Source organism: Typha latifolia, chromosome 1, assembly GCF_019914945.1.
Source record: "Typha latifolia isolate L0001 chromosome 1, TyphaL0001v2, whole genome shotgun sequence".
Lineage (NCBI taxonomy): Eukaryota > Viridiplantae > Streptophyta > Magnoliopsida > Poales > Typhaceae > Typha > Typha latifolia.
Genome location: NC_133086.1, coordinates 22144254 through 22160205, shown reverse-complemented (window position 1 = coordinate 22160205; position 15952 = coordinate 22144254). Strand labels below are relative to the sequence as shown.

General features: G+C 36.5%; 2 protein-coding genes and 1 long non-coding RNA gene across 3 annotated transcripts; 1 reads left to right on the top strand and 2 right to left on the bottom strand.

The window, feature by feature from the left end:
- Positions 1-2987: 2987 nt before the first annotated feature.
- On the bottom strand, positions 2988-4429 carry LOC140802733 (probable galacturonosyltransferase-like 9). Its single transcript, XM_073158313.1, has one exon. The coding sequence runs from the start codon at positions 4272-4274 to the stop codon at positions 3228-3230; it is 1047 nt and encodes a 348-aa protein (XP_073014414.1). The 5' UTR covers positions 4275-4429; the 3' UTR covers positions 2988-3227.
- A 3406-nt stretch (positions 4430-7835) lies between these two features.
- On the top strand, positions 7836-8687 carry LOC140793902 (uncharacterized). Its single transcript, XR_012110030.1, has 2 exons — positions 7836-7994; positions 8190-8687. It is a non-coding gene; the product is annotated as an uncharacterized lncRNA (long non-coding RNA).
- Positions 8688-9556: 869 nt separating this feature from the next.
- Positions 9557-15278, bottom strand: LOC140780490 (disease resistance protein RPM1-like). Its single transcript, XM_073126082.1, has 2 exons — positions 10056-15278; positions 9557-9922 (listed from the first exon to the last, which is right to left on the bottom strand). Exons 1-2 carry the CDS (start codon positions 12794-12796, stop codon positions 9847-9849), a joined length of 2817 nt encoding a protein of 938 aa, XP_072982183.1. The 5' UTR covers positions 12797-15278; the 3' UTR covers positions 9557-9846.
- Between the last annotated feature and the right edge of the window lie 674 nt (positions 15279-15952).

Sequence of the window (15952 nt, the reverse complement as noted above, 5' to 3'; positions counted from 1 at the left end):
ATACTGATTGAATTACAGATAATACAAATATAATAAATATTATATATATGATGCGAACTGGGTTAAATCGGATCACATCAAAGGGAGATTGTGCTCAATGGATTGAGTCTAATTTTATTTGGTTATTTAATTTAGTTAGAGTCTTAATAGGTTAGGATTTTATTTAATTAGTTAAATCCAGCTCTGCGTAATTTCGGAAAAATATTCGCAAAATATTTTACAGACATCCAATAATATTAAACTAGTTGGATAAAATAGTTAACCTCTAAATCTACAAATTTTGTATTCACGACTTCTCCAAATTCTTAACCCGAGAAGATAAGAAAGACTGATTTATTTAAATTTATTTTAAATTTTTTAATTTAATCTCTATAAATAGGATCTTATGGCTTCTATCTTAGATATGTTAGAATGAAAGATTAATTGACTTTTGCCTGGCATCTTTTTCAACTATGCTGTCAAACTACCACCACCATCATCGATTGCCGAGCCACCTCCATCAACTACTCTCCATTCTACTCCATCATCACCTCAATCATATACCTAGGAATCCGTGCCTCCACCTATGGTTCCCAAATCCCGTATAGATTTAAATCTTAACCGCTACAAATCGGATCATACTGATTCGTAACAATATATTTGCCATATCTTTATGTATTATAAAGTATAAAAAAATTAATAAATTCAGTTTGAATATAACTAGTAACACAAATAAGAATATAAATAATTTTCCCTATACAATTTAGACGGTTGATTCTAAAAAGATATATTGCTACATTGTTACCTGTTAACTTATACTTGGCACAAGGGATATATAAGAGATCAGAGGAACAAATGTTAATGGTTTTAGTATGAAAAGTTCTAAGACTTGTAACAGAAGAAAAGGACGCTTGCCTGTTTGAACAATCTCAATATCATTTTCCTTATACATAACTTGTGATTTCTGAATCGAGCTACTTCTAATTATACATCCTTTGACTTGCAAAAGTTGTATTATATTCTAATAAATTGCAACTACTAGTTTAAGACCATGTCAAAGGTCTGTCTGCTCTCAAAAGTGGAGCAGATCCTCTGCAGACTGAATATTTTATAGTTATTGATAAGAATTCAGGACACAATTCTTTCAGTTGTTCATATAGATAGCTTCAATACATCTTCCACTAAAATAAAATTAAAACAAAAATAAATCTTCCAATTTGGTCCTAATTCATATTATATGCATCAATCCAGGAGTGCTCAAAAGAATGGTATCAATATCAATGGAAGTTGTTAAACTAAACCATGTCTTGGTTCCAAACTCTCGAATCACAAATAAAAAAAATCATATAATCTCAAGCTCATTACTCTAAAACTGTTTATTATCTCCTTTTCTCATCAATCCAAAAGATTTGGGCTGTTGCTGGACATGATACCTATTAGGCCCAAGCCTGTATCAGAGCTACCATTGGATTCCCTCACCTCCTCTATTTGTGATGCTTATTAAGTCTGCCACTTTGTTGTGTTTGTGTGGAAAGGAAAGAAGAAGTGGTCCATCAACATCATTAATCTCTGTTGTACTGATGAACTTTCCTTTCTCTCTCCATGATGAACTTATATAATTGTTAGATAATTCTTTCTCTCATATCTAGATTTCAAAAAAATAAGACAAGGTTCATAAATACCATACATGGGGCATTAAGTTTGCTTCACAATTATAGCTTAGCAGACTGAGTCTTATCAATCTATAACTAAGATTATGAATTTTTGTTTATCAAAGCACTATATACATACCAGAAAGAGCTAATCCTCTGCTATTGTACCAATGTACTCTTTACCACAAATATACTTCCTAGAACTACTAAATTTAAGCTAAATATCTACCTTCATTCGTATTGAAAGCTATAGCTACTTGATCATCAAATAGACAGTGGAGGAAGACAGAGGAATGGCCTAGGCTTCTTAATTCAGGTACCAATGTATTGGAAAATAAATAGCTAGTTGCTCATCAGACTATTGAGAGTTCTAGGCTTCATGGGAAAAGAACATCTGAAGTAGTAACAGCCTTTATCTCCTTGTATACTCTCCAGAGTAACTGATGCAGTTCCCAGTTGAGGATGGTAAGTATAATTGAATGTGGTTGTTGATTGTGAAGTAAGTTATCCATATGAAGGAGCAATTATGACGGCTGCAATGCTTGCAGAGGATCAGTGGCCATATCCACTTTATATTGAATGAAGATAGACATGGGTTGCATCCAGCCTGTGGGAAGAAGACAACAAGGATGACAAATATATTGCAAGTAATGTATTCACGAATTTTGTTAGGTGGAAAAGGAAATTTACTCAGGATTCAGTACTATTATAACTGTAAGGTACATTTGCTTGTTCCAATCAAATTAAAGAGTTGTTTGCCAACACAAAGAAAAGAAAAAGAGAAAAAAAAAGAAGAAGTTTGATGCTGTAACTAATAATAATTTTTCTCATAAAAAGTATAAATATTTGATAAAATTTAAAAATATTTAGTAAAGAATAAATGATTATGATAATATAAGATAATACCTATTATTATTATTATTATTATTATTATTATTATTATTATTATTATTATTAATCAAACACTCTTTTACAGGACTTTTTGTAACTTAATTATATATATATATATATATTTTTGTATCAAATATTTAGGAGTAAAAGCGTCTAATCGAGAGGACCGTTGAATACAACGTTCCAAAATTGAAAGGTCCACAAATGACAAATTGAAAACTGAAGTAGATAGTGTGAACAAATCCTAGTAAAACGCTATGCATCACATCTTGCTGCATTGATTCAAACAATGCTACTTTTACTATTATCTCGACATCCCAGAGTGTCATATGTCAGCTCCAGCCTGTCCACAATACACCAGAGTACTCCTACCATAAAGATAACGCATCAATCTATCACTGGATTCCCCACCATTAAAAATAAAAGAAAAAAAGAACACCATGATATGATGAGATATACAGGAAATAGCTAGAAAGAATGCCAGTTGATTCTAATCACCAACTTCTAGTTGGCTCTACTAAGATGAACAAAATCTCTCTATCGACAAAGAAATCAAGCAACGAATTCCCCCCTCTTTATGTACAGAACGAATCAAAATCAAAAATCGATGCCAAATGCGGTTGGCTGTACAAATCCCGGCCTCTAAGAAAGAGGAGAAGAAGAAGAAAAAAATGGTCTTGGCTTTGTAAGTCTACCAAGAAAAGATCAGAGAGAAGAATTGGAAGTGGAATCGGAGGGATGGATGTAGAGATCGTAGGGCGCCCAGAGGCGATCCAAAGGACAGGGTTTCCCCTGGTCGAGCCGATCCCACGGCTTCCCCTTCCCGCTCCAATGCATCAAACTCACGTGCCCGGGATGGAGCGGCCGGCAGCTGCCTTCGATATTGTCACCCCCAAGGCCGTGCTGGTTCCACCTATGCTCAACGCCTTCCACCTCCCCGGCGAATGTTAGCAGGAAGGGGGGAAGCGAACCCAACTCGTAGATCCGCTTCTCCTTTTGCGACGACATCCATTGCTCTATCCTGCGCCGGTAGTTTCCGATCCTCCATCGGCGGAGGGAGATCACCATTACGCCGGTGTTGAAGTAGCACGGCTGGCGGCGCCGGCCCTCGAAGACGCGGAGCCCTAGGGAGGGGTCGGACCAGAAGAGGGGGGTGAAGTAGCGGGAGAAGTTGGCGTGGCAGTACTCGGGGGCGGCGATGACGGCGGCGGCGGGGAGGCGGGTGGACCAGAGGCGGCGGACGTCGTCGACGGCGAGGACGTCGGAGTCGAGGTAGATGGCGCGGGAGACGCAGGGGGGGAGGAGGTCGGCGAGGTAGTTGCGGGCGTAGTTGAGGGGGTTCTCGAGGGCGGCGCGAATGGAGGAGGAGATGAGGTTGGAGACGAGGGTTTCTTTGAAGGGGTAGATCTGGAAGGAGAGGGAGGGGAAGGAGGAGGAAAGGACGTGGCGAAGGTCGGGGATCGAGAGGTCGCCGGAGTCTGAGGCGACGAAGTGGAAGAATAGGGAGTCGGGGCAGGAGGCGTGCTTGAGGAGGGAGAAGACAGCGGCCATGGAGCCGCGGAGGTAGTGGGAGTCGAGGGTCATGGCGATGTGGACGAGATTGGGGTCGCAGACGTTAATGGCGGGGTTAGGGCATCCCTCTCCATTGCGGAATTGAGGCGCCTCGGCGAAGCGAGGAAGAGGGTGACTCGCTCCCCCCATGGAAGACGAAGGGAAGAAGACGAAGAGAAGAAAGAGAAAAAGAATCGCCATGGCCGCGACGCAAAGGTGCGGCCTTTTCTCTTCTTTCCTTCTTTCTATTTCTTGAACTGGGAATTATATATAAGCGGAGACGCGGAATTGTTACACTCGTGAGAGAGATGGGGAAACTAGTAGAACCCCCCCAAAAAAACGAAATATAACTTGGAATTAGTAGTAGTAAATAAGTAACGCGGAAGCGGTTAATAGCTGTAGGTGGGAGTTGGTGCGGCGGGTTCGAGGAAGTACACGAGTGGCAAGCCTAACGTGGCGCCTCCTGGTTGGTCTGTGTGGCTTTGTCTTCTTGTTGCCTTTTGGAGATCTCGATCATGGGTAATATTTTTGTTTCACCCTTTATATATAATATATATATATATATATGTATATAAGTTTAGAGGTGGGCTTTTTTAAGGGAGAATAACATTAAATGGAAGGCCAGTAGCAGAGGAACAGCTGGATGGCAGGCTGTGTGGGTCCGTGGAAGACAGCTGTTTGACTCAGTTTGAACAATCATAAAGGCTAGAGTTTGGTGAGGATTTTTTTAGTTTTGTTCATGAAATTAGAAGGACTAGATGATATCATTTAAATTATACTAATCATAATTTTTATCCCTTTGATCACCAAACTCTATTGTTATACTGATAAGGACAAGAGTTTAATAGAGTAATAAGGACTAGATTATACTAATCATCTTAGATTTAATAGAGTTTGTATTATAACAAGTTTGCACGCCTCAAATTTATAATTATGATAACGAGGTATTTTTCATTTAGTTATCTTTTTATGCGAAAAAAAATATCTTCATATGTTACCAATTTCAAGTTTATAATTTAATTATTATTCTGATCATAATGTCTGTTTTCCACGTGAAGTACTGTAAATGTTCAAGACGAGTGGGTCACACATCACTGTTTTGTGTATAGAGCGAGTGTTTTCAAATAATTAATCTTTTCTAGAGAGGCCTCGTTGTCACCCAAGTTATAACCTAAAATTGATCATATAACAGCGATAGTGATATTTGTTAACATAAAAAATTTAATAAATAACTAATACATTAGATATTTCAAAGGTTTTATATAAACAAAATAAAAACAAAGTCCATTCTTTTTTTTTGTTATAATTAAGATTGCATTAATAATAATAGAAGGTGATCCGCTCAAAAAAGTTCTGGAGACATCACAGTACAAAATAGAGGTTAGCTTAGGCATTTTTGAGCCTTCCCAAAAGAAGAAGAAGAAGGAGAAGAAGAAGTCGTCTTTCTAGTTTGTTGCCAACCAGTTAGCAGTCTAATTCGATTTGCGAAAAATAGGAGATATCTCAATTTTGTTAAAGGTGCCGAGAAGATAATGAATGTGAGTGAAGATATTCTTTAAAGTTTTACTTCTCTTATTAGAGTTAAGGGCATGAACAAGCTGGATTGAGTCAGATTCGATCCATATATTTTGAATTGAAAGCCCTTTGGTATATTCCAGCGTCTCACGAGGCGCCCACACTGTTGTATATAAAAGTTGTGCCACATTATACCAGGGCACCATCTACAGCAAAATATCGAGTCAGAACTCTAAAAAACCAACCTTCTCCTCCCTGAGTCAAAAGATCTATTCAATTGTGCCACCCACCGTAGAGACCAACCAATAATTTCCACAGATTAAAATCAAAGTCTATTCAAGAATGAGTAATCGTTCAAAAAGTTAAAATCGGATTCATAACCAATTTTCTAATATTAAAGAAAAAGATTTAATCATTGACGGGGTTGCAGACTTGCAGTCGTAGTCGAAAGTCGCAAGAACGACGACCAGACAAAAGCGAGAAAGTTATCTTCTCTGGGCAACGGTGGATTTCCATACGTTTCGTTTTGTTGGTATGTATAGACTATAGAGTGATGAAAAGTACTAAGCTGACCTAATTTATCTCTTTTAACTCTATTGAGAAAGAAGAAAGAAGAAAGAGAAAGATTAATTTGAATATATCCATGTTGCAGGGGAAACTGAATACAGGTTGACATGCTTCTCCTAAAAGTGCTTTCTTTGAAAACAACCTAAGAACTACGTGTATCGCACCAGTTTGGTTTCTATTAGTTTAACCATCTTGGGATAATCTTATCTAGTAGTTCTCTCTAGAGTAGTGTATAATTATAAGCAAATACGAATAGAATATTAGAATTAGATGTCCGTGGCCTCGTCCAAGTTGCAATAGGGCCTCTCTCTCTCTCTCTCTCTCTCTCTCATTACCCTTATATGATGCCTAATGACTATAAAAGATGGGCCTTGCTTATAATTCTCAGACAGGGCCAGAACATAAGAAGATTTTATAAGGAACTTATACTCTCTAAAAGCATTCTTCTTTTGGTTTCTCTTACCATTTACCAAGATAATTTTTTTTTAAAATAAAAATAAAAATATACTAAGATTCATGAACTCTTACCAATTTTTACACACACCCGGCACCTCCTCATTTTTTTTCTTCAGATATACATTGATCTTTTAAATTGTCAAATCTCTCTCTCTCTCTCTCTCTCTCTCTCTCTCTCTTCACAATATTAACAAAAAAAATCAACCGATAATTTTTATCCTTATTTTATCCTTTTCTTTTCCTCTAAGATAAGAATAAAATGATCTCTTACACTCCTATTTTATTTTTTTAATTAAAATTCTAATGAATAACTAGCGAAAGGGAGCTTTTTGGAGATTTTACATAGTAAAACTAGTCAATATAAACTTTTTTTTTTACCAAACTAGACATTTTTTATTTTTTATTTATCGAAATAGATTATCTCTCAAATTATTATGAAATGATGTTTAATTTACTATAGTCCTAACAAAAATATTAAATTAATCAGTATTTTAAAAAATACTAATCACTTTAACATTTTTATCATTAGATAAATTTTTTCGAAAGATTAAATTAAAAGAATTTATATACATAAAGCACTGAAACGATGAACATTTTTATTAGTGATAAAACATCGATTCGTTTACTATTTTTAGATCTCATTTGATAATAAATTTGCAGAGTATAAAAATAAATTACAACATAACTAATTTGTGTAAAAAAAACTCGTCAATATATCACTAAAAACAAATTTGAAAGTCTGTAAATATAATATAAAAGATCTCTCTCTTTTTTAACTAGATATTTGCTTATAGTCTAATCATAACTCATAAGCTAGATAATTGGCTCAATCTTACAAAAGAAGACTTTCCTGGTAGGATTTTGCTCGGGGTGAGACTTAGATTCTATGACTCTATTATGTTAGTGGTTAGACTAAGTTAATATTTTTAATTAATTTATAGTCAATGAGATAGTGCTTACGTATTTATTTTTGTTTTAAAAAAAGAGTTAATAATATACAATCGGTATAAAATATTTTATCAAATAATTTAAACCACTGATTAAATAAAGATTTGTAACGGCCGTTCGGGTGCTTTCCTAAGTCGGTTTAGCTTTATTGCCACGTGCATTTCAGGTGTCAGAACCGAGGAGCTAAATGGCCCCGTTACCACACCACGTTACACTATGTGGGTAAACAGTAACCACACAGGACCTCCATATATTAAGACACACAGGAGAGAGACCAGGGGTTGGTTGTCGTCGGAGAGATTTCCTTTTTCCTATTTGTTAATTTCTCTCTGTTCGAGTATCTTTCCGAGGATTGCGTCGTGCAATCTTTCCTTCGAGATTCGCCCCTTCTCCCCCCTTACCCAAGGTTATCTACATCGCAATCTAAGGAATTCGGTAAGCTTTTAATAGAAAAATTCTTTCCCTAGATCTCTTCTTATTTGGGGTTTTTGTTATTTAGCATGAAAAATTGCATCTTGATGGTCACGTACGAAAAGAATTCGGGAAGTAATTGGGGGGAATTGGATCATCTTTGGTTTTTTTTTTAAAATCTTTTAAGTTGTTGTTCTTCCTCTTTGCTTTGTTAACAAGAATTGGATGGAGGAGGAGGAGGAGGAGGAGGAGCAGCAGCAGAGCTCACCAATCCATGGCAATGGGAACCAAGTTCATGAGGGTTGTAGGGTGATGCAATCCTTCAGGAAGAGCTTCACTCATGCCCAGAACCTCTTAGAGCAGAATCGTATCCTAATCAATGAGATCGATCGGAACCATGAGTCCAAAGTCCCCGACAATCTTAGCCGCAACATTGCCCTCATCAGAGAGCTTAACAACAACATGAATCGAGTCGTCGACGTCTACAACAATCTCTCCGCTGCCTTTTCCAGGTCTAGGGAGCCAGTTTGTGAAGTCAACTCTGGGAAGCATGGGAACAAGAGGAGCAGAGCTGAGAGAGATGCGATTATAGACTAATAACTCTCCGTTGACAAAAGAAGGGGAGAGAGTGAGTGAGAGAGTTATTGTTATTATGGTATACAACTCAATGTTTGACCTATGGAGTTGACCTCAAATTTCTTTGCCTTTGCTTTTAAACTTTCTCTATCATTGTAGATATCTGGCAATTCATAGTAAAATTTCCTGCATTTAACTGATTAATGCCAAAGATTGGTCATGCCTCAGATTAAAACAAGGAAGAAGAATGCAACAACACTGCAGGATAGATGTCATAGTAGAAAGAAAATGGAGGCTTAGACTGCTGGATTGACAATGATATGTAATGCATGATACAATTTACTTCCACTATAAAATTTAAAGGTGCTTCTTCTTTTAGTTATAGTCCTTCCTGATTTATTAGTATCTCTTCAAAATAAAAGAAAAAGATAATTTATCAGCAACATATCAAATCACCATTAGCTTTTTCATAGCAGTGTATATTGTACAGAATAATAATAATGCCCCACTTTTAACCATTAGAGGTGAAGATGAAAGAATATTCTTAAGATCTGGGAGTAAATAATGAAAATATACCAATAAAAAGGAATGTCTCCTCATTGTCTGGAGCTTTCAGAGCTATCATGAAAATCCTCTCAAGGTCTATTTCTTCTACTCATCAGAATTCGCCTCTATAAGAGTAAAAAGTAGGCCTCTACCTCTATATTTGACCAACTTGGACAGATTAATTGTATGGATATTGTTGTCGAATTTCTTCATAGCTTTAAATTTTGGCTTAGATTTTGAATAATTGTGAGTTCTTTTTCCAGTAAGGTGCAAATATTCCACCTGCCCATTTGCTCATTGAATGGCATATCACCTATTTGAAATAAGAGCTATAAATTTCAAAGAAGAAAGTCATCATAGATTATACAGTGCCATATCAGTTAACTAGAGTATAATTATTCGGATCAAGCACATAGTGCCTAATTGGTATGCATTTCCAAGTGTGTTGCATAACAAAGGAATCGTAAGAAAAGCAAAAGTATGAGCCGACTGCTGTAAGCTGTCATACATTATAACCATAGGCAAGAATAGTCTTGGGCAACATAGGCACACTAATGTACGGTACAAAGAACAGGATAATTCTGGAAAATTAAAAAAATTTGATGCAAATGCTCCCAATGCCATAAATCGCAAAGCAATTGCAAACGCTAAGATAAAGCCTCTTGTGATAAGTGAATTTGCATTCGATATCAAATTTTGCCACCTTGATCTATACAAGGATATGCTCCTCTGATACAACTTCTTTTCCATGATGTTAACTTGGTGTGATCTCATGCGGAGATGATGTTGCCTCCTCAGTGTCCCCATCGCAAGCAGTGTAGAAACTAGTCCTGTTGGTGATCAAGAATCCAAGAAAAAAAAAAAGACAAGAAAAATGATATAGCTTAGATACGAAGGTGGTACTGTGAAAACACAGGAAATGGACATATCTGCCATGTAGAGGAAGCACCCGTGAAAACTTACGAAGTAGAGGATTGTGCATCAAGGAACTCTTCTGTGAGAACTAACTCTATAAGTTCCTGAGGAAACCCTTGTTCATAATAGTAGTAGCATATTTTATCGATGTTCTGTACCTTCTCTCGTTCCCCAGTACTCCGTAGTGTCACAAGAAACTGATTTGGCATTTCAAATAGGTGAAGTTCTTTCAGGTTTGCTAGGCCCCTAATGCCCAGTGGCACACTTTCCAGCTTCTCACAGTTTCTTATTATCATCTTACGAAGGTTAGGCATTGCTCCAAGCACGGTCACAGTAATTAAGTTACTCAGTTGCTCAACATCTAGTATCTTGAGTTTTTGAAATCCCCCTTTTTTACAACATAACTCTTGCCCAATGTACGCTTGAATCAGAGAAAGCTCAGCCAAGTTTCCTAGCGTCTGAAGAACTTCAAATGGATCTTGGCTTAATTCAGATCCCCTTAAACGCAGTCTTACAATGCTATGTAGATGGGGAAAGCAAGGAGGCAACATCTGCAACTTTCCCCGCAAATATAATCGTTGAAGATGTGGTGGACCAGCTAATAAATTTTGTTGATCGACAAGTGATGGTGCCAATAGATTTTGTAGATCAAGAGGCTCGTTATCAGTTGATGTCACTGAAAGGGAGCAAAGTTGTTTCATCTTTGCAATTGAAGCACATAGATTGCAACCATCTTTACTTCTGAGTTTCACAATTCCTAACCTCCTCAGCTGGGAAAGATTACCGAGCTCTTTAACTATCTCGCTGTCTTCTGCCACTACAACTGAGAAAGCCTGCAACTCCTTTAGTCGCCCTATTCCAGTTGGCACTTTTACACCATAGATCAAGGCTGGTTTCTTTTCCACATAGCGGTAAGAAAGCAGATGTCGAAGCCTTAGAAGTTTAAGGATCTCTGCTGGTAATGTGGTCAAGTTGGTGCGTTTGAGATTCAAGGTTTCTAGATATATGAGATTTCCCAAGGCCTTTGGAAGTTCAGATATGCTAGTATTCCTCAGGTTAAGATACCTTAAATGAATCAGAGTTGCTATTTCTTTCGGAAACTCCTTAATCAGTGCACCCTCCAAATTCAAGACCCTCAATGATTTTATGCTTGAAAAGAACTCTGGCATATATGACATTTCTCTGAAAATAAACAAAGCACGAAGAAGAGAGAGAGATAGTTTTTGTGGAACATCTTCCTCTCTCTCCTGAATTGACAGACGTCGAATTCTTTTGTATATTGTCGGGCTATGTCTCATGGAGCTTGTACCGAAATTCTCCTCCTCAGCTTTTCCTAGAATGATTTGGTGGAGCAGACCATGAACCTTGCAACTTTTTATCCTCCCATAATCATAAAATCCTGCCACTTGAATAATATTATGATCAATGAGATCAGTGAGGTAGCTATGGGCAACTTCCTCCATTGTCCTTCCCCTCTCCTCTTTTACGAATCCCTCAGCAATCCACAATCGAATTAGATTGATGGGTGTAATAGAAAAATTCCTCGGAAACATGCTGAAGTAAAATAGACAATTTTTCAGGCTTTCAGGAAGAGTGTTGATGCTTGTGACTAATAATTCTGTGGCATCTTGAAAATTTCCACGTCCTAAATCTGAAAGGAGGCAGATCCATACAGGGAGTTCCTTCCTTAACAGAAGGCCTCCTATTACAGCTATGGCAAGTGGTAATCCATGACAAAGCTGGACAATCTTTGAAGAAAGGTCTCTAAATTCTAAGGGACAGTCTACTTCAAGTTCAGATCCAAAAGTTCTCCTATAGAAGAGGGCCATAGCCAATTCATGAGACAATGGTTCAAGATCTATGGTACAATCAGATGGTTCTACAACATTCTTTCTTCGTGATGTGACTACTACTCTCCCATAATCATACTTTGGTAGTGCATGCATGAAAAAGACTTTCTGTTCTGATTTTTTCGATAAATCATCAAGAACAATTATGTACCTTTTGCCTTGGAGATGCTGCTTAATTTCATTTGTAAGAAGCTCAGTTTCCATTATGCCAATCATTTCAGGAAGCCTAGTGTTTGTGTCTCTAAATAGTTGTATGAGAATGTTTGTCAATAGCTGCTTAGTAGAGAATGATTCCTCTACTGTAACCCAAGCATGGCAGTCGAAATTTGCTTTTATGCTCCAATCCTCATAGATGATTCTAGTAAGAGTTGTCTTACCGATACCAGCCATCCCAGTCACCGTGATAACTTTCAAATTATTCCCCCCTGTCCGAAGTTCCCTGAACAGCATACTCTTTGGCTCTTCCATGCCTATGAAATCACTTTCCTCGAGAATTGGAGCAATATGGCAATTCTGCAATCTTCCTTGCTTACTGGCAACAAATGGTATTAGAACACTTTGAATTGGCCCGACCTTGCTCCTGATCTCCACTATCTGATCAGCCATGGTACAAAGAGAAGAGGTGTGCAATATCTTGTGAGCATATCTGCGGAGACAGCTGGAAAATCCACTGATATCAGAGTTATTGAAATGGTGTGAAGTCTGAATAACATCATCCATGTGATTGCACAATTCTCTTGCTTCTTCCCGAGTTGCCTTTACTACATTGTTCTCTTCCATTCCAGTTGTGTCTTCAAGCAATTCTTTCATCCGCTTTAGATCTTTCTTGATGTCTTCAACAGATGTATGTTTTCCTGCCAACAATTCGATCCAATAGATCGCCTTCTTAATGGAAGATACCACAAGACTTCCTGGTACACTTGGTACAATCTCTTCCATCTTCTCTCTAATTATGTTTCCAATTTTGAAACTCAACAATCTGAATTGAGGATTGTATTAAATTGGTCAATTTCCTAGGGAGATCATGGTTGGTGCACCCATTAGGAGTCAGCTATGCTGCTCATAGACTTGTTCAATTAAAAAGAGAAAAAGTATTGCAAGTAAATCTTAGCCAGTACCTGGATGGACTGGTGACTCAACTTAATAAATTCTCCATACTTGGGAGAATTCTACTTGTTCATTGTATTTGTTAACCTTCAAGATAAAAAGTTACTTCTATCATCTTTTATTTACTATGTTCCTCAATTCTACCAGTTATTTGCAAGATACCTTAAATAATGGATATTTTCATGTCGAGTTCAAAGATAACAACTCACTGAAGTTGCTTACCCAAATCAATGAAAATAAAAGTGAATTAGTTTCTAAAGTTGATGATATATAAAGACAGCCTTCTTCGGTAGGAATTCAATTTTTTATATTAATTCCTCAGAAGGAGTAAGAATGTTCAAATTCTGCATATTGTTAGCAGACTTATGCTGTTCAATAAACCAGAATACCTGCACTAGGTAAATTTTCAAAATTTCTTGAATCCTAGGATGATTCTAGGATGGTTTATCTTGTAACTCTAGGTTAAGATGTTCTTAGTTGTGAATGTGCCATAAATTGAAATATTATTGCCAGCAGTAGTTGAATTTAATTTACTGATTGTTTATTGTAGTTGACTTTAATACTTTAATATATCTACAAGCCAACCTCCAGAGGTTGGTTAATTTTTTTAGTAGCTATTTCTTATCAAGTCTGGTTTCTGATTATTGAATTTTAATCTAAATATGAAGTCAATGATCCATCAAGTTAGTTTAGCTCTTGCAGCAACAACTTTACAGAATATGCTCGGCAACTAATAGATGCAGTGAGAACAGATGCAGAATAAAAACAATGGAGGAAAATGAGGAAAAAGACAAACGGACCTGTAAAATCAAAGAATCATTAATTCATTATGCATTTACAGGTAATCTACAAATTGGAACTTGGAGTTGCACCCACGTTTGTATATTGACCAGCTCTACTCTTCTTTAACTAGTGCCAGATGAAATAAAATGTAAGTAAATTCTGGCTTCTCTCTCTCTCTCTCTCTCTCTCTCTCTCTCTCTCTCTCTCTCTCTCTCTCTCACTTCCCCTTCCCCCCAGTTAATAGTTATATCCACCAAAAGTTTTGAACCTTTAGTAGCTAACAACAAATAAGCCATCCAATTTTGAGATGTTATCAGTGGAACTACTAAAAGAGAGACTATATCAGAGATTCCTCACTCATATATCAAGTGCATAGAACAAGGGATAGCATCTATGATGCTGATATAAAATTGCCTGATGGAGGACATATTGGAAAGGAACAACTTATATATATATTCTAACATTCTACATTTTGGAGCATTTCAGCCAGGATTTGATTTAAATTTAAGCTGCAACACAAAAAGAAAACACAGCAAACCTTGTAGCATTATGGAAAAGACATAGTGAGAAACTGAGAACTATACAAAAATATGTTGTATCGGAGAATTTTAAAATGTAAACCATAATGAACATTTAACTTCATTGAAACAAAAAGACAAAGAACAAAAAAGATTAATACAGTTGACATGAATAAAGCAAGTCAAGAGGACATACCTCACCATCAATGAAACAATAATCATCCCCTCCAACTTACAAAAGAAAAATATCGTTGTTGTCATATCTATTGGTGGCAAGGATGATGGAATTTGATAGATATCATCATGCGTAGCATTTACCAGACAACTTACAGACAATGCAAAACCATTTTAACTTTCTACTGTAAGGGCATAGTGAAATTCAGGCTAAAAAATTATCTGAACCACTCGTGAATGTTGGCATCCATCCTCTACTTAAGGGAAATCGTCAAGATATGGAACGCATTTTCAGTATATTAGCTGCTAACCAGTAATATTGCTTCTTGAAATGAAAGAATCAAACTGCAACAAAGGGCAAGATTATGTTCCGTTCTTAAGTGCATTAGGTACAAGTGATGAGATCAATGATGTCACGACCCGAGATAGAAATCATGATCAGCCATGCACCTCAATATGATTGAGATACACGAAGCCTTACTAATACTTCCTAACTGTACAATAATAAGAATAAATAAACAAAAAAGATCTGCTTTATTAAATTTAAAATAAATTGCAATAAACATAAAACAATGTTATTATTTTTTGAGTCTCTAAACGAAATAAAATTTAACATTTAATCTAAAGCATAAAATCTAAAAGAGCGAAAAAGTAAATAGGTAGATCCTAAGTGGAGGTGGAATCCGGGTACACCTCGCTCAGTCGCCCCGCTGACTATTACCTGAGATAGATAAATAAATAAATAAAAGAATCCATGAGCCAATAACTATAGCTCAGTGAGTGGAATCCACTCGAAAACCAAAAAAATTCTAAATTTTTTTAATGTTGAATAAAATAAAATTTAGAACTAAAAAATAATAATATACATAACAATTTACAATATGCATGCTCTTTAAATAATGACAATGATAACAATAGAGAGTCACAACTTGTAACCTTACACGGTTTCAATATATTAACATTTTTCTAATATTTATACTGTCATATATCTCAATGGGTCTATACCATGTGGATCCACATCAACTAGAAGTCACCTCGAGATGACGCTCGGAACTTTTCTTCATAGCTGATCTGGTTAGGGTCATCAGATGGTATCACCATGTGATCAACACACTCTGTCTTTTCCTTTAACCGTTGAGAGAAGTTATAGTCACCTAGGAAATTTCTCATTCATCCTAGGAATGTTCCCTAACCTCGCCAGAGTCACTTAAGAAAGTCATATCAGTGATTTGATTTAGAACTTTTCCCTGGACTTCCAAATAGACTTGAGTCACCACGGAAAATCACAAGTGATTTATATCGGGATTGTTCTTTAAGTCGTACCAATACTAGTCTCATTTTTCTTTTCACTAAAATTTAATATTTGCACAAAGTATGGTGATGCACTGAATATAATGATTAAATACACACAAAAAATATAACAATTAAATTTTTGCACGTAAGGATGAAATAAATAAATTTGCATACAGAAAATTTACATGGTCTGACAAAGGTACGAAATATAATAAAATAA

What these genes read in the sequence shown, in the direction of transcription:
- LOC140802733 (XM_073158313.1), bottom strand. Translation starts at nt 4,274, where the DNA reads ATGGCGATTCTTTTTCTCTTTCTTCTCTTCGTCTTCTTCCCTTCGTCT.
- LOC140780490 (XM_073126082.1), bottom strand. Translation starts at nt 12,796, where the DNA reads ATGGAAGAGATTGTACCAAGTGTACCAGGAAGTCTTGTGGTATCTTCC. An exon ending in GATGCACAATCCTCTACTTC is followed by an intron (nt 9,923 to 10,055) that starts GTAAGTTTTCAC and finishes GATCACCAACAG; the next exon opens with GACTAGTTTCTACACTGCTT.